Source organism: Culex pipiens, chromosome 3 (genome assembly GCF_016801865.2).
Source record: "Culex pipiens pallens isolate TS chromosome 3, TS_CPP_V2, whole genome shotgun sequence".
In the NCBI taxonomy this organism is placed as follows: Eukaryota; Metazoa; Arthropoda; class Insecta; order Diptera; family Culicidae; genus Culex; species Culex pipiens.
In genome coordinates, this window is record NC_068939.1 from 22,161,216 (window position 1) to 22,186,904 (window position 25,689).

The 25,689-nt window shown below is 36.4% G+C and overlaps 2 protein-coding genes across 6 annotated transcripts in view; both read left to right on the plus strand.

Annotated features, from left to right (window-relative positions):
- The first annotated feature begins 229 nt into the window (after positions 1–229).
- On the plus strand, positions 230–1,523 carry LOC120425588 (AP-3 complex subunit sigma-2). The gene is made up of 3 exons (XM_039590167.2): positions 230–438; positions 528–619; positions 689–1,523. The coding sequence occupies exons 1-3, from the start codon at positions 370–372 to the stop codon at positions 1,101–1,103; spliced, it is 576 nt and encodes a 191-aa protein (XP_039446101.1). The 5' UTR covers positions 230–369; the 3' UTR covers positions 1,104–1,523.
- Positions 1,524–5,780: 4,257 nt separating this feature from the next.
- The window catches only part of LOC120425590 (myosin heavy chain, non-muscle), a 101,244-nt gene continuing 81,335 nt past the window's right edge, over positions 5,781–25,689 (plus strand). Inside the window, exons 1-2 of one of the 5 annotated variants that reach the window (XM_052711121.1) lie at positions 5,781–5,999; positions 14,799–15,434. In XM_052711121.1, the coding sequence (XP_052567081.1) occupies positions 15,300–15,434 (135 nt within the window). In that variant the 5' untranslated portion in view covers positions 5,781–5,999; positions 14,799–15,299. Of the gene's footprint in view, positions 6,000–14,257; positions 15,435–25,689 lie in introns of those variants that run through there. The other 4 variants (XR_005606554.2, XM_039590169.2, XM_039590171.2 and 1 more) reach the window with 4 other exon arrangements.

Consider the following 25,689-nt stretch of genomic DNA (forward strand, 5'->3'; position numbering starts at 1 on the left):
AAAAACACCCAAAAAGCAAAACACTGGAAATTTGGTTTAATGAACCTTTTAAAAAAACTCCAGATTTATAAAACGGCATCAGATTTGATTTGCGGTAGAGACGGCCTAAAAAAGCAAAAATAATGAACTTCTTGATGAACTTCCCTAAGATGCCATAAATGAACTATAAAATTCATTTCAGGTGTTTCTGTTTACATTCCACTGGATGACAGCTCGCGCGTGAACAGAACACAACTCTGACGTTTCATGTTGTTGTACGACCAGTGAGAAGTGAAAAATCATCAATCTCTGGCTGGAATCCCCGCAAACTCTCTTCCAGATTTTACGTTTTTATCGCCTTGAGGCCGATTCTTTCCCCAGGGCCACACGATGATCAAGGCCATTTTAGTGTTCAACAATCATGGGAAACCGCGGCTGTCCAAGTTTTACCAGTATTTTGTAAGTATCTGGTGGGCGCTAAAGTAATCAATATTTTGATTACGCTAGTAAATTTGGAACTAATTTGCGGAATTTGTCCACTTTCACAGAACGAAGACATGCAGCAGCAGATAATCAAGGAAACGTTCCAGCTGGTGTCAAAGCGGGACGACAATGTTTGCAACTTTCTCGAGGGTGGCAGGTATGTGAAGGAACTCGTTAATTCCGGACACGGATTCGTTTTTCTAACGTGCTGCTTTATCTATTTCAGTCTGATTGGTGGGTCCGATTTCAAGCTGATCTATCGGCACTATGCCACGCTGTACTTTGTCTTCTGTGTGGACTCGTCGGAGAGCGAGTTGGGCATTCTGGACCTGATTCAAGTGTTTGTCGAAACGTTGGATAAATGCTTCGAAAATGTTTGCGAATTAGATCTCATTTTCCACGCGGATGCCGTCCACCATATCCTGTCCGAGCTGGTGATGGGAGGGATGGTACTTCAGACCAATATGGCAGATATCCTGGCTCGGATCGAAGAACAAAACAAACTGCAGAAGCAGGAAGCTGGTCTGTCGGCCGCTCCGGCACGCGCCGTCAGTGCCGTCAAGAGCATGAATCTCCCCCAGCAGATCAAGGACATCAAATTACCTGATCTTCCCCAAGCCATCAAGGACTTGAAATTCTGACCAAACACCAACTTCGACACTTCGTTACTCAACAAGATAGCGTCCGACTCGTCCTACATTCCGATCAACAGCGCCCTCGACGGGTTCAACTTTGACTCGTACCAATCGGAGCATCCTCCGTTGGCCATCTGCGAATCGTCCAGTTCCGCCGCTAGCAGTGAATTACGACGGCAGCAGCAGCAAAAAGGCAGACGGAAGTCGTCTAAAAGGAACGTCGCCGGCAATGGCGAACAAGGCGACGAGGAAATGGTCTAAAATTGGTGCAGAAACATAGAAAAAAAAAACTTCAAGAAAACACAATATAACGTGCAATCTGCTTGTGGGCGTGCTTCTCAATTGTGAACCAAACATTATATTCAAGAGATGTTAGTCGGATGCTGTATTAACCTAATTAATAAAGATACACCTTTTATAACATAAGACAAATGCATTTGATTTTGAAAATTTACAATGTTTTTCAAAGTCGTTTCATCAAACATATCTAAACCTCTGTTACAGCGCTACCTCTAGGTTGGTTTCGATCTAAACAATCGAATTTTAATTTTTTTCTTTTAACAAAAAAAAAATAGAATTTTTGACTCCATAGTATTGACAGGACGAAAAAAATTTTGACGAAAAAGGTTGAGAATTAATGAAAAAGCTATTTTTAAAGTAATTCTAACTTTAACAGTTTTTTTTGCTTAATTTTCTCAAATACCGTAGTTGTTCGGTAACTGGACGTTGTTTAACTGGGCGCTCGATAACTGGGCCGTAGCCCAGTTAAAAAGCAGACAAACGTCAAAAAACCAAAACAAACCAAAATAAGCGAGGGGTTAATGGATGCAAAAATCATATTCAATAAATAAAAAAACTTTTTTCAAACTTTTGTTTAATTTCAAGTTACAATTAAAGAAAAATTAAAAGTAAGCATTGTAAATAAATTTGAGTAACTTTTATTTTTATATTTCATCTGGAAAATATTATGCATCGGTGGTCCCCTCGTTATTTTTTGTTCAGCCCAGTTAACGAGCAACATTCAGTGACTGGGCTACGTTCTCAGCCCAGTTACCGAACAACTAATGAATTGTATTTGATTTTTTTACTTTTTTCAATGTTTTATAAATTTCCCTTAGATTTTTTTTAAATTTTATCAAATTTAATGCTCTATTTAAGAAATTCTCCGCCACCCTGGCCTCTCAAGTCGGGAAACCGGGAAAGTCGGGAATTGGGTACTAAAGCCCTATGTCAATATTTATGTACAATGGTAAAAACACGATTAAAAACCATTTCTGATCACTTTTTTTCATTTTAATGCAAAAAAGAAATTGACAAGGCAACATTTTTTCGATGGACCAACTATGGTCCCCTTGGAACGAGTTGTCAAGTAGGAGCTTTTCTGTCAAGAAGGACCGCGAGGTTAATTTTTCAAAATTGATTTAAAAATCCATTTTAAACTCTTTATAGTCGTACAAAGGGTCAATGTACTCAGAAAAATAAGCTTTATCGCTGTAAACAATAATATCAGCAATCTAAGCTTCATTTTAGGACCCAATTCGCCAAAATCCGCCAAAAATCGGGAATTTGGATTTTTTTGTCAAAAAGTCGGGAATTCCAAGCATACTTGTTTGAAAATTAAGTTTTACTCTTGAATAATTTTGTAATATTTTGCACAATTTTCAAATTAAATGCGCTCAATCCTTCTTGAGTAACTTACTTTAAATTTATGGTTCTTTTCACTATTTCAGTATTTTTGTGTATGGAAAAGCTGTTTAAGACATTCCGAATTTTTATAAATATTGGTTGCAGTTGACACAGATTTAAAAAAAAAAAAAATTATGGATCAAATCTAGAGATTTTTATTAGATAAGGTCCTATAAACATATGAAAGACAATAGTGTATTTTTGTTTATCAATAAGAGGTAATGTCAATGAAAAACTAAAATAAAAATAGAGCCTAATGCTCAGCTTAGAGTTATAATTCTATTTCATTTCGTCACATAGATTTAATATTTGAAAACAGATGCCAACTTAAGTTTCGCAATGTGGGTTTTTTTTGTAAATATTTTTAATTGTTTAACTAAATTCATTAAGTAATTTCAAATATATTTTTTTTCCAAATATTGTCCTTGAACTTTTTTTTATAGTATATTAAATTCTATAGATAAGATTTTCAGTTTTCGAAAATTGTCTTGTCATTTTTTTTTTTGCAATAAAATGAAACAAAAAGTGATCAGAAATAGTTTTTAATCGTGTTTTGTACCGTTGTACATAAAAATTTATATAGGGCTTTAGGACCCTATTGCCAAAAAATCCAAGAAATTTTGAGCTATTGCAAAATTGTTTAACATTCCAACGCCCAAGGCTCTAAAAAAGTTGGAACGGTATTTTCAACTCAATGGTTCTCGGGTATAACTCAACCAATCAAGATGATTCTTCTTTCCAGTGATTTTTAAGGATGTCTAGATGATTCTGCAACCTTCCATCGGATGAGGAAGTAAAATGTCGGTCCCGGCCGTCTCCATGCCATAAGTACAAACAACACACCAAACCAAGCCTACTCCGGTGGAATCCCTGGCGGCGGTTGGACTCGCAATCCAAAGGTCGTCAGTTCAAACACTGGGGTGGAAGGTTCCTTGGAGTAGAAAGAGGGTTGGGTGCTCTCCCCATTCAAGCCTTCGGACTCCTAGGTTCGAGCAGAAACTTGCAATAGAGACCACAAAAGACCCGGGGGTCGTTAATGTGGATGGTTTGATTTTGAGATGATTCTAGAACTTTGCAGAACTTAATTTGATCAAATCTGTAATTTTTGCGATCAAAAACATCGTTCCAACTTTTTTTTTCGCTTGTAAAAAAAAATTCGCCAAAAATTCCGCGGAGGCAGTCGTTTTAAAAAAGGTGGAACGATGTTTTTGATCGCAAAAATTACAGATTTGATCAAATTAGGTTCTGCAAAGCTCTAGAATCAACTAGACATCCTAACAAATCACTGGAAACAAGAATCGTCCCGATTGGTTGAGTAATGTCCGAGAACCAGCGAGTTGAAGTTACCGTTCCACCTTTTTTGAGAGGCTTGGGCGTCCGTGTAAGTTGGACATGCGTTGGGCGTTCCAGTGTTAAAAAATGTAAAATATGTGGGAAAAATAGGATTGAAATTTAAAATTCAGTTATCTTCAACTTTATGCCATTTCCAGTTGAAACGAAGTATCAAAAACTATATGTTTGCCAATTTAAAAAAATAACATGAAAGTTATAAGTATTGTTGAACTTTCGATTTTTTCTCGAGGACTAATTGTTTGTGTTTCTACTCTGAATCATAATAATGAATTTCCATTTTGGGAAGTTTCAGTGTTTTTTTTTCAAATTTCCAATAGTGAATAGTTGTATTTTTTTTAAATTAATTCAGATTTTTTTTTCGGTGGTTAATTTTGACTTTTCTTATAGAGAGTATTTTGTTTGAAATCATTCTTTAGATAATAAATGCCTATTATTTGAGCTTTCTGGAAAAGTCTGAAGTCGGGAATTTGAAAATGGGATTTGAGTTGTCACCCTGACTCCGCCAACTCACACGAAAACGGAAAAAATTGCCCACTCCTCTTCGATTTTCGTAAAATTTTGCACGAATCCGAGGTCCAGTTTCCGATGTCTCGTTACAGAGACACGTATTTCAATTATTTGTAGCTCAAAACCGTGAAGAGAAAGAAATTCACGGTCAAAGAAACTTTTGGGAAAAAATTGGAGTAAAACTTTCCTAGAGAAGCTTGTGTTCAATATAAGATGATAATATATATTATATGCGCAATTTCTTAAAATCTCCTCTCCTTCTTAATACAGTGCAAAAATATTAGGGCTTGCCAAATTACTTATCTTTTTAAAAAGTTTAAAAAATTTGCTCTGCGAAACGCAAGAAACCTACAGTCATCCCACATATTCGGAACACCCACAAATCCGGAACACTTTTGTGGTAATTTGTCAATAACATGCCAAATGCAGCTTTTCTGTCGACCCTACTATTTTTAGGACCTTCATTTGGACATTCTCTTGCTATTTCACTGGTAAAAGTAGTACTTTTTGAACAAAAAACCTCTTTTCAATACTATTTTATCCAGAGCAGCAAAACACTGCCTCCAAATTGCCTGTTTCATAATTGTGGGATGTTATTGTGCCTCCCACAATTGTGGAACACCTGAATTTAACTGATATTTTCACAAAAAAAGTTATCAGACCATTCATAAAACATAACTAAGCATCAGTGCCTGAAGTCATTATTTTGTAAAAACTATGTACTCATGGAGAGAACCAAAGTTTGTTTACATCCGTAAGAAAAAAGTGTTCCGAATTTGTGGATTTCAAGGGTCAAAGTTTTTCTTCAAAAACTCGATATAAAAGTAAAAATTTGCAGTTGTTCGATATAGCATTCGAAAGATCGCAAGAAAAGCTTTCAAATGAAGGTAAAAGCGAATCATTAAGTTCAATCATTCATTTTCTATGATTTTTTGAACATTGGCCGATCTGTAAACTGTTCCGAATATGAGGGATGACTGTACCTACCGCAAGCTCTGCACTTTTTTTGCGTGCAGCAAAAAAACAAGATCTTTTGCAGATTTACCGGCTACCCTCAGCGCAGATCTTTTTCAAACCTCATAACTCCATCTGCCAGCCCTGCCTCCATGAACTTTCAACAACGCGTTTCAACTTTCAGTGCGACGGAGTCGAGTCGGCTTGAATCGAATTTCGTTCGGTCAAAATTCTCGTTTTATTTTCCGCAAATTGTCGCGTGTGGTGTGCTGTCCAGCCTGTGTCCAGGTGTCCAGGAACCGCGCGGGGTCTCGGTCTTCGTCGGTTAGTCGCTAGTTTCCGGCCGCGGGGAGTGTGAAGTTCGTTTTTCTTTTTCTGCTGCGGTACGAGAAGAAGAAATTGGTGCGTGTTTTTTTCCTTGGATTTTGTCTGGAGCGAAGTTGAAGGACCTGTGCCGGTGGGAAGTGGCCGGCTATCGGCATTTTCCCGGTCTGCCGCGGTCATCGGTCTGGAATTGGAACTCCTGCCTCCCCGTCGCTGCTGGCGAGAGTTCCAGTTCCAGACACAATGCGTCAGAAAGAGACGGAACAAGACGAAAGGGGTGTGCCGGCGGCGGTCGTGGCGGAGGAACCGACGTAGAGAGAGAGAGAGTGCACAGGCAGGGTGTGGTGGATCTTGAAGAAGAAGAAGGAAAAAATAGCAACACTTGGCCGCTCCTTGGAACCGGAGAAATTGCAAGCAAATTCGGTTGGGAATCCGGAATTGGGCATAGGAAGAGGCTATGGCACTCGGGACCGGTTTCTGGAGAAAGTGGAGCAACTTTCCCAGGATTAACGATGTTCGTGAAGGAATGATGACTCAGGCTTGCGTTTAAGCAAGTCCTGGAACCATGAACAGATATCTCCAGTGAGTTGGAACATTCCTGTCTGAGAAGAAGATGTGGAAGGTATTAACCGAGGCTCGGAGGCCGGCGGAATCGGGCAGTTGGTGCGACACAGCCGAAATTTTAATCTACAACGTCTGCACGACCAAGATATAAAATATACAAAAAGGAGAAACGTAAATACACAGAAAAATGTAGCCCGCAACGACGTTCCGACGGACGGAACGGTCTTGGAATAACGCACACAGCTTCATTTGGCCACTCACCGTCGTCGAGCAGCCTTTTGTGTGTGACGACGACGATGTCTGCTCCGCTGCGCTCAGCAGTTTGAGAGACCGATGGTGGTGGTGGTGGTGTTGCTGCCGCTGGAAACCAGTTCGCGATCTTCGTCATCGCCGGGAACGGTGTGCCGCAGGTTGGGTGTTACAATGGAATCTAAGATCAGATAAAATTTGGAATGATCAGTCAAAATTGATTGAAATAGTTTAAATAGTTGCCGTGACAAAGCCGGAATGGTGTTGAATATCGTAATTCATGTTAGTCCAGTTCATCGAGAGGTAGGGGAACAGCATCTAATTCTAGCGTGCCTCTAATGTTGGCAGGTCAGAACTGTGAAATTCAATTAAAGCTAATTAAAAGCGTTTTCAACTGAAATTGAGTGATAAAAAGCTCAATGAAAAGTGAGCAAGCAAGTTTCTAACAAAAGTTTTGCAAAATTAGTTGTTTAAATAGTGAAAATCAAAACCACTCAAAATGCTTAAAAATTCAAGTTTGCCGAAACATGTTTTATGCTGATCTATTTTTTTTTAATTTAAATTATTTTTTATTTTTAAAATACTTTTTTTTATCCTTACATTTTGAAACTTATTTTTTTTTCAAATTACCTTTTTAGACCAGATTTGATCATTTGGAAATTTATTAATTTTCGATTATTATTTTTTTTAATTTTCAAATATGTGGTTATTCAAAATTCTGCATTTTTGAACGTATTGAAACCTATTTTTTAATAAAAAATTACTCAATTGAGGGATCTTTTTTTTTAGTTTTTAAAATGTTTAAGCTTTTCAAATGTTTGAATTTCAATACTTTAATTGTTGGTTTTTGATTATTTTTTATTTTTTGAATTTTGGCATAATCTTAAGATTTTTAAATTTTTTGATATTTCAAAATTTTAAGATTTTTTTTTATGATATCTTTGATTTTTCAATTTCGAATTTTTTAGGTCCTAAATGTCGTTAAAAAAAATCTTAAAATTTTACATTTGTTGAATTATTTTTATTTTTGATTTTTTTGATTTTTGAACCATTGAATTTTAGATTTGTTTTGTCAAAAAAAAAAAAAATGTATGGTTTTTCTTATATTTTTTCCTTTTGTTTTACTTGACCAGTTCTCTACCAAAACCGGAAATGGATTTTATTTGTATTATTTGTTTTAGCTCAACCTTTGTTGGAGCGTTCCCTATACAATTTTGGCAGCTGTCCATACAAAAATGATACGTAAATATTCGAAAATCAGTAACTTTTGAAGGAATTTTCTGATAAATTTGGTGTCTTGGGCAAAGTTGTAGGTATTGTTGAGAAATCGACGGTAACATTTCAAAAAGCATCATGTACATTTTGACACTTTCTGGGTTATTGCATATTCTGAAAGTACTCCTAATAAGCTACCTCTCCACCAAAAAATGAGCAAAAGTTACTTCAGTAAAGTCTGTTTAATCATGATTTTAAATAAAGTAACATAAACAAAATCTCTGCCATCAGCAGTCCCTGTTTCTATAGCCCTGTCAATCTGTCAAACAAAAGACTACATGAACCTCGTGACAAAAAAAAGCAACATGAACAAAGCGCTATGTACATTCGGCGAAGAAAAACGAATCATAACAAAGCGTCCCCCTCAATGACAGCAGGGTGATATAGACGTTTATGATTTCAAAAGAAGTTATGTTTGTTTTTCTCAAATAAAATTACGGAAATAATGTTTTATTGAATTTGGATGATCAAGTATCAATAAAAGCAACGTTTTTCATCGTTTGTTATCATTAGAACATCTTATTTTGCTTTTATATAAAAATGGGAATTGAAAACGGATGCTCAACATTCAAATTCGTTTTTCTCAAAACGCATGGTTTGTACATGATGCTTTTTGAAATGTTGGCGTCGAAATATCCAGAAAAATAGGTACACGGACAAAAATAGCTGATTTTTTGATTAACTTTTTTTTCACAAAAACTCAATTTCTCAAAATACTTTTTTTACTTACACTCAAACCCCGATGTTTTTTTTTTTTTTTTTTTTTTTTTTTTTTTTTTTTTTTTTTTTTTTTTTTTTTTTTTTTTTTTTTTTGTGGCAAATGGGCAGTATTCATGATTGCTGAGAGTCGCAGGACTCTCGCCCTTTGCTATTAGTAAGTATCCAGCAAAGCAAAGGGTATAGCATGCATTTGATACTGTCAACTCCCATTCGGCTGTGTTCTCGTCGCTGTCATGTTGTAAACTGGAGCCGAGGGAGGTCCTGTTGTGAATTCTAGTTGGAGGTGTTCCGAAGATCATTGAAGAAGGTAGAATTCGCCATCACCCAAGACACGAAGGCACGAAGGATAGACCATGTCTTGGGGGGTGAAAGGATGATAGGATTTAGTGATAATACCACAATTTAATATTGGTCTTTCTCTCTTATTTCAGACAAAATGTCTGGTCCGAATCCAAGCTGTTGCAGAAATCTTCCACTATACAAAATGGGGTCTTCCTTCTATCATTTCCTGTATTTTGAAAAAGGTGATGCGCCGAATGTGGACATATAGTTTATCACACTTACTCCATATGGTGTGAACGTGAAATGCTGTATGTTTGCAATTGGTGCATTGGCTATTTTCAAAACAAGCTAGATTTTTCCTATTATTTTAAGATAAAATTTAGTAAAATCTACCTATCTATTTTTTGTTATTGCTATAACTTGTCCCTTACTTCACAAACTTTAAGTACTCTATTCTTCAATCTTGGAATCGCAATACATTATTGTAGAAATGTAACTGCTGAAAAAATTGGTAAGAAATTTGGGCATAACTGTTATTAATATGATTAAAGGTACGTTCAATATGTTTTATTATATATGTTAACTATTCAAGTTGTTTGTCTTGTCCCATATGTCACAACTTCAGTTGTTTTCTCGAAAACTTCTCGTTACAAGTCAGTAGTTCTGTCTAGTTGCAAAATAAGGTTTCTTTATTCTTTCTTTCTGTGTTAGTATGTTATTCAATGTTCGATTTTATTTTACATTGTACTTATCCCATTTTTTCTCTTTTTCTCTTTCATGTACCTTGCGAGCATACGATGACCGAAAAAGTCATTGTATAAGCCAACACACGTGTATTTTTCACAAAGCCGCGAAACAGAACAAGTATTTTTATAAGTGTGTGAATAACAATCGGTCGTTGAAGCTCAAAAAATGTGAGAACAATATCGCGTCGTGGTTAAGTGATAATAAGGCGAAGAAAGTAGACGACGATTCCGCATGAAGAATATAGCGGAAATTAGGTGTTAATTGCACAATGGATGAAGGTTTGAAGTTGACACTGTCAAAAGGGAATGGTAAGATGCAATAGTAATATTGCTAGGTTTGATAGTGTCAAAAGGTAAGATCAAGGAACAAGGATTATATGAACCTATATTGTCATAATTATTGTATTCACTGAAAATTCTATCCACTTTCTACCCCCAATGTGTCCTGCACTGGGGGTGCCTGGGGTAACTTCGAGTTGACCTGGGCCGCCCGAGGAATTATGTCGTAGGTGGTTCGTGTACTTCTCACTCACCTCTCTTCGCGGCAAGGTTTTCCGTAGGTCTACACTCGTACATGCAACATGGGACAGCATGAATCTTCAGCTGAAGCCGGACGAATGTATTCCGAAATTACAGAATTACAGAATTACACTCAAACCCCGATGGTTTTACACTAACTGTTGTCAAACGAACGGGGTCACTTTTTAGTTTGACACCACTTTTACACGGAGTTCACACACACTACCAAACGTTTGTTTTGATAGTGTGCGTAAGCGCCGTGTATAAAGTGACAGTTCGTCACTTTTTAGTTTGACTTTGTCAAACCAACGGGGTACAAACTAAAAAGTGTCAAACGAAAAAGTGACCAACCACCGGGGGTTGAGTGTACTTCTCCATACTTCTCTAAAATTCAAAAGTTGCAGGTTTTGGTCCCTTAAAACATATCAAAAATCTCGAAAATGCTACTACTTTGCCGAAGACACCAAATTTATCAGAAAATTCCTTTAAATGTTACTGATTTTCGAATATTTACGTATCATTTTTGTATGGACAGCTGCCAAAATTGTATGGAGACTTGTATGGGTGAACCAATGACACGAAATTGCTTTTTTGGTCATAGGGTAGGCCCCGACAGAGTTTGAACCAAATCAAAAAATACAAAAAATAAAAATTGTTGAAATCGGCCGATTTCGTACTAGAGAATTGCTCACTTCACTCTGAACAAAAAATAAAATCCGACCTTTTTTAATGTGATTCCGTCGAGCACCTAATACCTAATGTTGGCATCTTAGACCATTGACGTTAAATTACAGCAGGCCTGCCCAACGTCCGGCCCGCGGGCCGGATCCGGCCCGTGAAGCCATTTCATCCGGCCCGCGACGGCTTTTTAAAATATTTCTATGACCGGCCCTTAAGGCTGTTCATGAAGTATTAAATAAATAAAATTATTGTATGAATTAAAAAAATAAGCTGGAGATCAAATTTTAACATATTATAAGAACATTCTTCATGTTTGAATTTAATTCTTATAATTTTTATATTGATATTTTTTAACTAACTTTTAAATTGTGCAGGAAAACAAAATAATCCATTTCGTAAAATTGTGAAATTTATGAAAAAACTTGGATTGTTGTCTAAAAATTTACTAAAAGAGACTAAATGTTATTTCTTTCAGTTTTAACTGTGTTTACTTCAATTTGAAGTTTTTTTTCTATTTTCTTTTTTTTAATAAATAAGTAAGCAAAACTAGGTATTTTTCCAGAACAACTTTTTAGTGATAAAGTTTTTTCAAAAAGTTTAAAAATCAAATTATTCATACTGTAAATAGATCGCTGCAAATATTTTTAAAATATTAAAAAATGTATCAAAAACTTCAAAAAATTGCAACGATCATTGAAATTCGGATGTGATATTTGATTGCAATCGTCAAAAACAATATCTATACAATTTTAAACAAACAAAAATTAAAATAAGTCAAATAAACACATTTTTGAATGTAATCTCTGTTTTTCATTTTTTAAATCAAGATGTATGAATCATATTCGCAACACTAGTTCTTTTATGTATTTGCTTTTAAAGAACTCAATCATATGAAAAATTGAAAAAAAATGTGTTAACTTTTCAACTTTTATCAAATAATAATTCCGGCCCGCCACTGCTTCAGTAAAATCAAACCTGGCCCGCAGGGCCAAAAGGTTGGGCAGCCCTGAATTACAGCTTTAAAAGGCGTTTTTTTTAGATAGTTGTTAAAAATTGAAAATCGGCGCACTGGATAATAAAAGCACAAAATCCTTAACCTGCCAAACATACGAGAATTTTCCCTCTAACAGAGTGGGGAAAGTGGGAAAAGGGAAAACTGAGTAAATGTCGGCAATTTGATTCCACCGGGAGAAAACCGGAATAATCTTGGGGATTCGACAAAGCGAGATTTTTCTATTTACTACTTTTAAACGAATTTAATGTACATTTCTAGAGTTTTTTTAAGGTCTTATAAGCTTCCATATGTTTATAGGACCTATTAAAGAAAACTCTAGATTCTTTTTGTTGTTGATAAAAACGATATTTTTGTAAATATTTCGGAAGTTATGCTTGGACTCAAGCTACTTCCTTGATATCTTTAAATATAAAAAAGGAAGGTTTTATCACTATGAAAAATCATGTTTGTTTGCGAACTTCATTCACTCGCGAAAGAGAGAGGAGGCGAAACACGCAAGAGAAAATCGCCCAGAACTTTTCTAAGAATATCAATCAAAAGAAGATTTTTTGAGAATCACATTCTAGAGTTTTTTTTTTTGAAAAGGTCGTATTAGATATTGTTTTTCATACGTTTATAGGACCTTTGCAAATCAAACTTTAGAATTAATATATTCCGTTTTGTTTAATATTGATCATCTACGAAAAGTGACAAGTCATTTTTCGATGTACGACGTTACACTTGCAAGTGTAGTAGTGAAATCGGTGTTCCGCCGAATAATCCAGATGATATTTTTTGAGAGCCGGGAACGGTGGTGTAGGGGTAAACGTGGTTGCCTCTCACCCAGTCGGCCTGGGTTCGAGCCCAGACGGCCCCGTTGGCATTTTTCGAGACGAGATTTGTCTGATCACGCCTTCCATCGGACGGGGAAGTAAATATTGGCCCCGGTCTAACCTAGAGGTTAGGTATAGTTAGCTCAGTCCAGGTGTAGGAGTCGTCTCCCTGGGTCCTGCCTCGGTGGAGTCGCTGGTAGGCAGTTGGACTCACAATCAAAAGGTCGTCAGTTTTGAACCCCGGTGGATGGAAGCTTGGGTGTAAAAAGAGGTTTGCAAATTGCCTCAACAATCAAGCCTTCGGACATCTAGTTTCGAGTAAGAATCTCGCAATCGAGAACGCCAAGGCAATGCTGTAGAGCGAATAATTTGATTTTTGATTTTTTGCTAAAAAAGAATTGAGTGAAATAAATTTAAAAATTGTACAAAACATTATAAAATCATTCGAGAGATAGAAAATATTTTCAGACTAACAAGGCGGAAGCGTTACCACGTGGCTCGGTCATCTAATGACAGTATCCTGACAATTTTTTCAATGGATTTGGCCGCTCAAGATTGGGTGTTCTAAACACAAACTCAGTGATCGGGAAACGCAATGTCTTGTACGTCCTACTTCCAGCGCACCGCGCGTCTTCTCCATCCACACGTTGTGGATAATCCGTGCCCGAGGCTTGGTGTTTGTTCCGTTCCTACACTCATGGCACTCACCATTACACGGACCAACCGAGCGACGACCGTAGAATCGCTCTGCTATACCAGCTCAGACCTCAGCTCGTAGCGTTGACGTTCAGTTCAGCAGTTCAGTGGTGTGTTGTCTCGCGGCTGAATCATAGCCGCACTTTTGTGGAGCAGAACTGAGTGTGGTTGGTGTCTTCTTTCTTTGTGAACGCAGCGTAGCACCTCCGCAGCTTTTGGGGAAGGAATCTACTTCTTGGAGTGTTGTGTGGTAGCCGGTGTTCCGAATAAAAAAGGGTTTCCCGACAGCAGTGTGTGACGGTGCAAGGATACAACAAACGTGCTTCGAGTGGGTTCCTACTCAAGTGAACGAGGGGGGGTGGTGCGAGGTTGGGCGGGGTACGACAAACCGCAAAACTTGTATTCTTGCACTACCACCAGTGTGTGTGCGGGTCGCGCGAAACGACTCTGGTGTGCATTCGCGCGGCCGGGCCTGTCTGTATGCGTAGTACACAGGTACACACTGCTCTGCTCGGCGTGCGAGGAGTAGGAGGAGATCCGGCAGGTGACTGCTGCGGAGGTGTCCACCACACAAGGAGTTGGTCTCTCTCTCTTGCTCGGTCCGGAGAGTTACTCTCTTGATCGTGAGCGAGCGCGCCCGAGGAGTGTCCCTTCTCCAAGATCCTCGAACGGACGGACACGACTTAAGATTTGTGGACGCGACAACGGCGACATCTGGCCGCGCGCGCTGTCTTTTGATTTCCAGCAAAAAGGGAGAGGGGGGAGGGGGCCACCCCGCGTGAGAGAGTCGCGACCCTGTGTCGCGTGTGTGTGTGTGAGCTGGCCCACAGAAGAAAAAGTATCGAGTCGGAAATTTTAAAATTCAGTTGAATAAGTGCCAAGTGACCGAGCAGAAGTCACTCTCGTCAGCAGAGCTCTCTGAACGACTCCGACCGCCCGCCGCCACCCCTTTCTAGAGGAACAGTGTCTCTTGTCGCTACAAACGGTTTCGTGGGACACACGATCCTTCGCGGAATCGAGTGTTGGAGTCTGGACTCCAGGGACTCAAAGTCGTCGAGTGTTGTGCAGTTTTTAAATTCAAGATTCATTCATATCTAGTGACATTGTTTAAAGTTTTAGTAGTTTTGAGTTGTTAAGTTTTCTTATTTGCCATAAAGTATTAAATCTCATAAGTTTGTATATTTTAAAGTAGTTTATTTTTGTTACACATTCATTTTAAAACACAACTTAAGCCCTAAACGGGTTGTCCCATCTCTGTGTGATTGTTATACATTTGTGGTTTTCCTACGTTTCATTGTATACCGCCGTCGAATAAAAGCAAAAAGAAGAAGCAAACAAAACAAATAAGCGCGAACGCAGCGAAGAAAACGAAGAAGCAAGTAGAAGAAGAAAAAGTTCTGCGCTGGAATAACATCATCAACCACAACAAATCCAACGACAACAACACCCCACCGCCAACTACGACGAGAGTCGAGTTGTGGTGTGCGTGCGTGACAAACCGAAGCGAAACTCCCGATAAAGCAAATAGAGAAGAAAATACCAACTTCAAAAAGGTGTGCGCACTCACACACTCATTTAGGGGCCCTTCTCGCTGAGAAATTAAAAAAAAAAACAGGAAGAAAGAAGCTCCATCGCTCAATTTTGTGTGATTTGTTTCATTAAAACAGCAAAAAAAAAACAAACCTAAAAGCAGAGAAAACAGCAAAAGATAAAACACAAAAAAAAGTAAAATAAATCGACAAATTGTCAGTGCAAGTGCAGCAAAGAGAGTAGTGTGAAGTTAAAGAAAGCAACAGCGAAAAAAAAACTACCAGCAAAAATGGCAGATGATCTGCGAGACCGTAACGATCCGGAGCTCAAGTACCTCTCGGTGGAACGGAACTCCTTCAACGATCCGGCCACGCAAGCCGAGTGGACACAGAAGCGGCTCGTCTGGGTGCCGCACGAGACACAGGTGAGTTTCTAGTTTTAACTTTTTAAATTTTTGTTTAATAAAGTTAAATTTTGCTATCAAAAATCGTAAAAAAAAAATAAATCTAAAAACGTCAGAAAGTTACAATATTTTTTTTATGGGCTTATTTTTTCTTTTTATTTTAATGTGAAAATGTGCAGTAATTCAATGTTGTTGAATAAGCCGAACCCTGAATTGTCATTTCTCGCTTACATTTTCAAAAGGTCTTATGTACATAGGAAACCCATGGCGCATTGGTTGTTTTGAAAAAGTAATCTAGAATTATCCATCAATCCGAGTCAAAAGATTATGACAAAATTGACTAAATTTTTTTCATGGAAAAAGAAAAACAAACAAAAAAAGGTTAGATTCGCTGAAGTATTTTTTTAAAGCCTTCGAACAATCTTGAATGCATTTTAAAATTTGTGGACCACAGACCAGAGCAGTGTTGAAAATCCGACGACTATGATTAATTTTGCGATTAATCGCTGCCTGTTACACCTCACGAATAAGACTGCTGAGAATAATCTTTATTCTCAAATAACCACGACTAGCTGTCATTCGTCACGTCGCGTGACAATGATTATAACATAATAACAACCCATGACTGCTGGTGTTAAATGGGGAAAATTATAATCAGATCGCAGCAAGTTGACGACTAAACCCAATCATTTAAATTTTTATTCGTATATGCCACAGCCAGCGAACAAGTGTCAGTCGGGAAAGAAGAGATCAAAGTATACTCAGAGGGCCTTTCTTCAGGCAATCGTTATTCGCTCGAAGTGATTTTTTTTCAACCTTGGACCAGAGAAAAAAAATCTGTTTATTTACAACTTTTGGTATAGAAGCATAACTGAGGGAACTTAATGACTTTTTAGAAGGTAAGGGAGCGTTCTACTTGATTTAAATGGTATGGAATACTAGCCTAGAAAGAACTTGGGAATCACTGCCCTAAAAATATAAAAATACATTTTGAGAGTATTACCTTTTGCGATTTTTTTTTTTTTTTTCGAGCGAAGCTTCGTCAAATAAAACTTTTATGAAGACACCAGAACGAAAAGAAAATCCCTTCTCGTGATACAGATTTTCCAATATTTGCATAATATTTTTGTGAGGACAGCTGTCCAATTTGTATGAACACTTTAATACCAATACCAAACTTGATACCAAATGCCTTCTTTGGTCATCACTCAACAGCATATGTTTAGTTTTATTTTCTTCAAATATCATGTTCTTCTCGGAAACTCGCGCTCACCGTTCTCGAAATGCCCAATTTTGCAAACCTCATATTTTCATATATCAATATATTGTACAGTCCAGACTCGTTAATACGAAGCCTCGATTATCCGAAGGGTTGTATGGGACTTCAAATATTCGAATCATAAACAAAAAAAAATCGTGATTTTTTATTTTCTTATTTTAAGGCTGGTACAAATTTTATTTTCAAGTTTTTGTCTACTCCCCCTTCAAAGTTGGCCCAAAAAATCAGGGGGCTAAAAAATTATTTTTTTTCAAAAAACTTCAAAATTTCAATGGAAATTTAAGTACAATCAGCTGAAATCAATTTTAAATGCATTTCCCTGCGTTTAGAATCATTTTTAACATGTTGATTTAAAAATCTTTTGAATTTTTGAAAATTTTCGATGATTAGGTTTTTCTTCGCTTAAAATTTTTGTTTTCGTCAAATCTTAAATTTTTGATTTTTTTTTTCAAATTGATGATTGCAAAACTACTGAACAAGTGTGAAATGCATTTTATAACACTTTTTCCATGCAAATGGCGAAACTATGGTTTGTTATTTCAACATTTTTTTTTATTTTTTTTGCGAAATGACTTTTTTTGCAATTGAAGTTTATGTCCCTCGACTCTGGCCAAAGTCGAGGGGGGGAGGAACAAAACAAAAATTGAAATTACGACATAAACTTTGAAAAATATTTGCAACGGCCTAAGTTAATACAAATATTTATCAATATTTGAAATGCAACTAAAAAATTTTAGTATTAAATTTCTTTTAATTTTATGTCTTAAGTATTAAATTTTGGCTTGCTACTTCGGGATTTTAATGGGCCATTTAACAGGATTATTGGGGGTTTGAAAAACGCATCAAATTTCCACTAAAAATTACGTTATCGCACATTTTTTCAAAATGGGAAAAGTTTTGAAAGCATTTTTTAAATGTAAAATACGTTTTTTTATTTGTCATTTTGAAAGATTACTAAAATTAGATGTCATTTATTACCAAAACGAAAAAAACCCGAAATTCTAACTCATTGCCATGTCTGCAAATTATTGAAAAAAAAAAAAATGTGTTTTGCGAATGTTAATTTAGAAAAATTCACCTTGGAATCGTGATCAAGAACCAAAATTAGACAAAGTTTCACAAAAATCGATGAGTTGGCTAGTCGGCTGTGTGAACTGGTAAAATAAAATTCTGACATTTTAGCTATTTTACCTAAAATTTATATGTATTTTGTTAAAAAGCTTATAAACTTAGTTTACTAAATATAAACATAGATTTTTTCTCTTAAAAACTATATTAGCCAATAAGGTTGCTGGTACATTTGACGTAAAAATAAAATTTGAACAGCTTTAATCTGATTTTAACAAAAAAAAAAACTATGACTATCAAAGTCACCCCGGAATTCAAAATAAGAATTTTTTTTAAACACTATTGAAAAAAACTGTTTTTCATAAATAGTGCATGGACCTTGTGTGGTCTACACCAGTACATGTTTAAAAAATAATAGTCCTGATAAAAACCTTACCAGTTGCAAAATAATCCAAAAACAAATTGAAATCCTATCAATGTCACCCCGGTTTACGGTATTTGATTAAATCGACTTATTTAGAATATGATCAGTTACTGGGCGCCAAGGATCTACTTTTAGCTAGTCTGAGCTGTCCTATCTGCCAACAGCAGCAGCTTAGTCAGCTGTACGTGCTTCCACTAAATCACTAGATTAATGCCAAATCATTAATACAAATCCACCATATCGTGCCTGGCATGGCTTAGTGATTTTTCACGCTCGAAAATTGCCAATTTCACGGGGACCTCAATTTCAAAACACAAAATTTCACGCAAATTTCGCGGAACTTGAATAATGTTAAAATAACTCTGAAAACCCCATGTTTAAATCACAGAAAATACTTTTTATGCTATATTATATATTATTCTTCAATAAACTAAAGAAATCTTTACTAAATTTGAATGCGGTTTATGGATGGGCTCAATACATATTTTAAAACAAAAAGTAGGCCACACGTTATTCTCATTTACTGAACTGCTCTTTTAATATTCGATTAATAAAGCTAATTTTTTTTCGCTAATTTGCTTCTGTTATATCATTTTTAATTTTATTGAATTTTATATCAAAGCAAGATTTAGCAATCTTGTTCAGTCAAAATGAGTAAAATATGAATTTTCTGCGACATTTAGCCTATTAAACATATTTTTAAGGGTTTTAGCTTACTTTCCAAAAACTAAATTTTAAATCAATTTGCAAATATAATTTTTATTCTAAATGAGAAAAGAAAACAAAAAAGTAGTATTTTTTAACTTTCACGGGAATCATCCACCCAAATAAACAAATATCGTTAAAATTAAACAGGCCCAAAACAAATTTGATATGTTTTTAAAATGTGATTCCGAAGATAAAAAAATACTCTTCATTTTTTTTGAATAAAACAAAGCTAGATTTTTTAAAGTTAAAAAATCTTCTTTCAAAGCTATACCTTTCAAATAAAAAAGCAGTAAAATTTTTAATTCAGCGAATGAAAATATTTCTAAATTTAGTTAGTTTCTGAAAAAACTCAAAAATCTGAACATTTCCTCAAACTGTTCTTATTGACTTGACGTTCATATATATTCAAGCTTTTTAATTGAAAACTAATAAAATTTAATTGAATAGTCTTTTTGGATGAAATATTTATTAAGTTGTTATTTAAAAAAAAAATATTTGAGAAAATTGACAAATTCACGAATTTCACGCCGTGCACGAAATCGTCAAAAATCACTAACCCTTCATTAGTAATTAAACCAGAGTATTCACTCGCTTAATTCTTCAGTAGTTCATAAGATTATTTTGATTTCTTTTTGAGTTTGATGAATTATTTTGAGAAAAATCGTTACATTTTCACACAAACATAAAATTTCACGGGATTTCGCAAAAAAAGTCAAATTTCGCGGATTTCACGCTGTCCGCGAAATCGTGAAAATTCACTAACCCTAATTATAACTACTTCCAAAAATGAACACTTTCCAGATGAAACATTTTGTTCGTGGCTTGATTTTTTGCGAATTTGATTCGGTGGCCTGACATCGAGCCAGATCATCGCCTGTGTGCGTGTGCCTGTATGCAAATCAGCCGGCAAAACGCGCAACGTGCCGCTGACGTCATGCCCCAACCAACCCCCCTGACTTCGAGTCAATATTTGAAAAATCCAAACGTTGAGTTTTCCTGATTTGTATACTTGTGCCCGGACACTTGAGCGGGTTGTTTTTTTTTGCGGCCGGGAATTGGACTGGAAACGCTTGGTTCGGTCAAAAATAGGGCCATTCACCCGCGATCAAGCGACTTTCGTCCGCATTTCGCCGATTGTTCAAAAAGCCGCGACTTATAGGCGGTGATTCACGGGTACTCATCGCTCGCTCAAGAGGCTACAACACGGCTGTGATGAATAGATAAATCCGCTACTTGGTGGACGCAAACGCCCTGCGCGCGACGGTCTTAAGCTATTCGTAACCGTTTTACCGCTGACTCAGGCGTTAACTTTTGGCGTCCGCGTCCGCGTCTCTATTCCGCGGTTAAAGAAGAAGAAGAAGAAGTAAAAATGAGTGAAATAATAACACAAACATTGACAAAACCCGAAACGGGGAGGGATGAGTAGTGTGGGTACTGAAAGAAACCCCTCTAACGAAAACATAGGAAGAAGGGTCAAGAAATCAGCGGGTTTTTTTTGCTTAGTGTAGCAGAATGTGAGTAACGTGTTTACACAATTTTTGGCCCCAGTGTCACGATCCTCGGTTATGTGATGGTTTGTGTAAGGTATACTTGAAATTCGCTAGTAGAGCGGATTGTTTGAGCAGATGAGTAAGTCCGGTATCTTGAAGCTAGAAATTATGAATGATTTACTGGAAATTGTGTATGAAAAATATCTAAATTTAATTTAAAATTTTATCTTCAACAATACCACAAACTGAAAAATATTACTTAACCCTCTACTATCCATTTTATTCTCGTGTTCAAGTGTTTATTTTGAGCAACTTTTATTTTTTTATTTTTCTTGTTTCTAGTTTTTTTATGTATCTAGTTTTTTCACCCTCTAGGGGAAATATACCCTTTCTAATCAAACAGTTATCTTCGTCATAAGGAGAGTTTGATGCTCGATTAAAGCTCCAAAAATACTATTTAGGCTATAAACTTACTAGCAACAGCACCGCCTCAAGTAAGCACGCAAATATATGCCATTTACTGGCCAAAAAGATCAAATATAATGCACTTTTGATCATAATTTCTATTTTGCGAGTCCATTTCTCATCATTTTGGTGGCACACACATCCCCACGCAAGATGAGAAGTTAACTGCTTAACGAAAGTCGTCATCAATATCTTTTCACTTGCCTTAACGTTTTCAAAGCCCTTAAGATATGAAATTGCTTCCAACTACCGGCAACATGTTCTTTTGGAAAAGGACCTAATAAAAATAATTTTATGGAAAAAAAAAAATGTTCTTTTGAACATTAGTTAGTCACTCACTTGAAAAATAATCCCAAAGCATGTAAATAATTAGCAAGCGCCATAAAAAAAAAAACAAACGCGCCAAGTCTTTTGACGTTTGACTTTTGACGACCCATTCCAATCGAAGGCTGAAGAAAACCGAGCGAGAAGCGAAGGCAAATAAAGAACAAAGGGTGGCCACCAACACCACCAGCAGCGCCTGTTGGAGTGAGCAAGTGCTGCCAGGAAACTTTCGCTATAAATGCTACTATTTTTAATGAGTTTTCGCTTAAAATTTCATCAATTTTGGCAGCACTAAGCAGACCCAAAAGAGCGCTGGAAGAAAAAAGAACTAAGCTGAAAATAGAAAAATGGGCGTGGCCCAATGCATTCTCGTCTGATTAGAATACATTTGGGAAATATTTTTTTTAAATGCTTGTAAAAGGAATAGAATAACTTTTAGTAAAAGTGAAAATAAACAAAAATGTTCACAAAAAGTAGCCTTACTCGTTGGTGTACTTGGTTTTAGTAAACTTCAAGGAACACTCCAGATTATCCAGCATCATTCAAACACGACCGCTGATTAGGCTTAAAATGGGTATATTTCCCCTACTATCAATATTTTTGGAAATTTTTTACCGTGTTAAGAAGGTAATTTTGAAGAACTTTTTGTTATATACAAAACATTACTTATCTTTTTTTCAATTTTTCCTTCATAAATTTTAAGTATTTTTATAGGCGTTTATCTTGTTTAGTTTTTGTTTTTATTGGTAGTTTCAGGCCTACTCTGCAAACTCCAATCAATATATTTTGCCTTTCTGCTGTATTTGTTCACATTTTTGGTTTTGCTTTTGAGACGCAAAAAAGTGTGTCAAAACATTTTCTAAGACAAAACAAAAATTACTGCATACTTGTGGTTTGATTGAGCGTTTTACCATTGCAGCAGTATTGCATAATTATTTTGATGTATAATGTAGGGAATACACTGCTAAAATTAAATTAGATTTTTTTTTTCAATTTATTTGCATTGTCGCACAAGCATAATCTTCAAATTATTATTTTTTTCAAAAAATGTAGGAGAATGCGAAAATTTAGGAGGTTTTTTTAAGATTTAAAATTGATAAAAAAAATATTATTTTGAGAATATTCGATTTGGTTCTTATGCGATTTTAGAGTTGGTTCTTATAGAGTTAATTCAGTTAGATATGCAATGTAATCATAATATTATCCGGGCTTCAAAGCTGGAGTTTTTTTTTATTTGAGTGTTTTTGATAGATGTTCAGAAACACTTAAAAACCACTTATATAAATAAAAATTACTGGACCTTTTTTTTCTTAAAAAAAGGAAAAACAAATATGTTTTATAAATTTTACACAGGTGCAAACATGAAATTCAAAGCATTACAAAGTGCTTATGGCACTGTTTTACAGTTTTATCAAAATTTGAATATCCCGTCGGCTGCGCAAAAATGATCATTTTCAGAAGCTAATAACTTTTCAGCAAAAAATCCTAAAAATATGGTGTCTTCGGGAAAGTTGTTCTAAATTTAATGAAGGTCCTACATCTGAGAATTGATAAAGATTGGACGACTATTGCGCCCTCCACAGGTAAAAAACTGAAACAGTTGCTTTTCTCCATACATTTTGACGATTTTTCCCATACAAACTTCAAGCGATTAGAGGGAGGGGTTCCCGTAGTCAGAATGAGCTCAAATTTGGAATTTAGCCTAGTGATGGGTCAATCTTTGATTTCAGGGGGTAGTCCCGAGAAAGCCCGGATTTGGACCACCCTAATTGTACCTTTAACTTTGCTGAAGATACCAAATTGATCAAAATTTCTGCTCCGAGATACAGATTATAGAATATTTAGATACCTTTTTTGTCAAATATATAAGGAAACTTTTATGGACGATCCAATGACGCAAAATGGCTTCTTAGGTCAAAGGAAAGACCCCTACAAAGTTTGAGGCAAATAAAAAAATACAAAAAATAATCGATGGTCTAAATTCTGGAGAATTGTTTACGTATAAATAGATTCATGGATTATCACATTTTCTATGTTTTTTTTGCTGAAAATTTTGCCTGAAACATATTACTTTACAAAACTTATCCACGTGACAATCAGCTCTCTCGACGTCCAAATGTTATCCCTATCAGAGGGGGTGAAAGGTCAACTTACACACGTTCGTAACCCGGCCAGTGGAAAACCAACACTTGCTCATCCGGCAGCCGGTTAAAAAAAACCAACACAAACTAACCTAGGTCAACGTTCCGAGCTCTCTGTTTCTGCTTCCGGCAATAGTATTCTGCGCTAAAATGTTGCCGGCATTAAATTTGATGGTCGAGAACTCGAGAAAGAATGCACTCTCTCTCTCGAGATGTATGTGTGTGTCTTCGATTCTCATAGATGAAGTGTCAAGCTGTGTAGAGAAAGAGAGCCAGAGATTGCACATGTGCAGCGTGCGTTGGCACAGCATCCGGTCTTCTGTCGGGGGGAATTTGCTTCCTCTCGACTCTGGTAGAGATTGGAATGCAGCACTTCTCACCGCTCTCGATTGTTTGTCTATTAGGAAGTATTCACGAATACAAACATCAATTTTTGTGAAATTATGATGAGTTCTCACAGACGTCTGGAAATAAAATAATCATAAATTGGACAAATCTACGTTGAGAACCAACGTTGAGTGAAACAAAAAAATTAAAACAATTTGAATTTATAAAAAATCTATGGAATAAATCAAAACATACCTTTTTCAAATGTTTGTCCAGGTTGAAAGGTCAATAACACTGCCAAAAATCAAATTGGAACTCACTCCTGATTGAGAGACACACTTTGAATCACATATTAATCTTCTCATTGAAAAGTGCCGGCGACAAAATTGGGCGAAAAGTTCACCGCCCGGAGATCGCGAGTTGGCGCGAGCGAATGAACACCGCGAAAAAAGATTCGGGGGTGCATTGGGGTTAAATGATCATTTCGTCATTCGGTTTAATTAAAAAATAATTATTTTTTCGTAAATATCGCTACTTTAGTGCGATGTAATTAATTTTTACAGTAAATTAGGCATTGTTACATCAAATTTGACCTTTCAAACGAACTAGAATGGCCAAATTTTAAAACATCAATGTTTGCCAATTTGACCGTTTTACCCCCAATTCCCCTTGTAGAACAAAAGAAAAGTTCATCCGCGGTCTGTCAGCAGCGCGCTGTTTTGTTTGCTGGATCAACATTTGGAAATGTCGAACGTTGAAGGAAATCGCTCAAAAAATGGAAATTAACCGATTTCAAATGTTATGGCCGCAAATGAATGGTAAGGGTGGCTAATTTTTGATTCCGATCTGTAAAACTAGTTCTGGCGAGGGTTCTGGGCACTGCGGCAATCGATTTTACCGGCGGGTTGCTTCCGGTTGCATTTGATTTGAGGAGAAGGTTTTTCAATCCACCAGGGGCTTATTCGGGGGCAACAGTTTCGGTAATCCGGAACTTCCGGTAAGTTTTATATTTGCAGTGTTTAGCATGAAAAACAAACTTAGACCAATCTTTCAAGTGTGCGCTCTTTTTGAGGAGGGTGTGTTAGGGGGTGTCCACAAATGACGTATTTTTCAAAAACGTCCATATTATTGCCCCACCTTCCTCAAAGAGCTGGGCACGCTAGTGTGAAACATATCAAACGAAATATTTGAAACCAAACCCAGTTAACTCAATCCGAATTCTGAAACCGAATCTATTTAGAATCGTATACAAATTCCGTTTCAAACGCAACAACCGGTTCCGTGTTTGAACCGGTTGTTGCGTTTGAACCGGAATTTGTGTACGATTCTAATTAGATTCCGTTTCAAAATTCGGATTGATTTGACTGGGAACCTGCACAACAACAAACAAACAGAAAAATGAGGCGTTAATTTGGATTCGTTATTGCAAATCGACTTTTGTTTGCATTTTCAGATTTGTATGAAACCTTGTCCCTTGATGTTTTTTAGGACCAAAATAGTTATTGTGCACTATTGCCTCATATTCTACATACAAAATGGTGTCTGTCTATACACAAGTGCTGTGAATGTTTTCGCAAATCTGTATCTTGAGATAAGATTTTCTGAATACCAACCATTGGCAAAGTTTTAAGTTATGACCAGGTTTGAATTAAAAACTTTTTTTAGTCTTAAAAAGATTATAGTTACAATGGTAAATACACCCATATAGACCCCCGTTGATTAGGTAGATCATCAGCATGGCTTTCTACCTAAGGTACTCGCGATTGAGTGTGTAGTAGTGCGGTTGTCAAAATCGTTATCTCTGACTCTCTCACTCCACTGTCACTGACATTGTTTATGTTTTGCTTTTCCTGGCACGGTCCATTGTTCGTTTGTTATTGTTTTGGTTTTAGTGGCATGGAATCATGCACTCACACTAATGCAAAGCAAGATCGTGAGATCGTGGATCATCAGGTCATAACTCCCGCGAGTTCCTGGAGGGCCCATAATAATCCAACATGGTGAAGGGTATCCATTAGCCCGGGTCAAAAAAATTAAAAATGCTCAAATC

Excerpts from the sequence above, each read along its gene's own strand:
- LOC120425588 (XM_039590167.2), top strand. The coding sequence starts at position 370 with ATGATCAAGGCCATTTTAGTGTTCAACAATCATGGGAAACCGCGGCTG. Across the intron at positions 439-527 it reads CCAAGTTTTACCAGTATTTT|AACGAAGACATGCAGCAGCA; the intron begins GTAAGTATCTGG and ends CCACTTTCACAG. Across the intron at positions 620-688 it reads AACTTTCTCGAGGGTGGCAG|TCTGATTGGTGGGTCCGATT; the intron begins GTATGTGAAGGA and ends TATCTATTTCAG.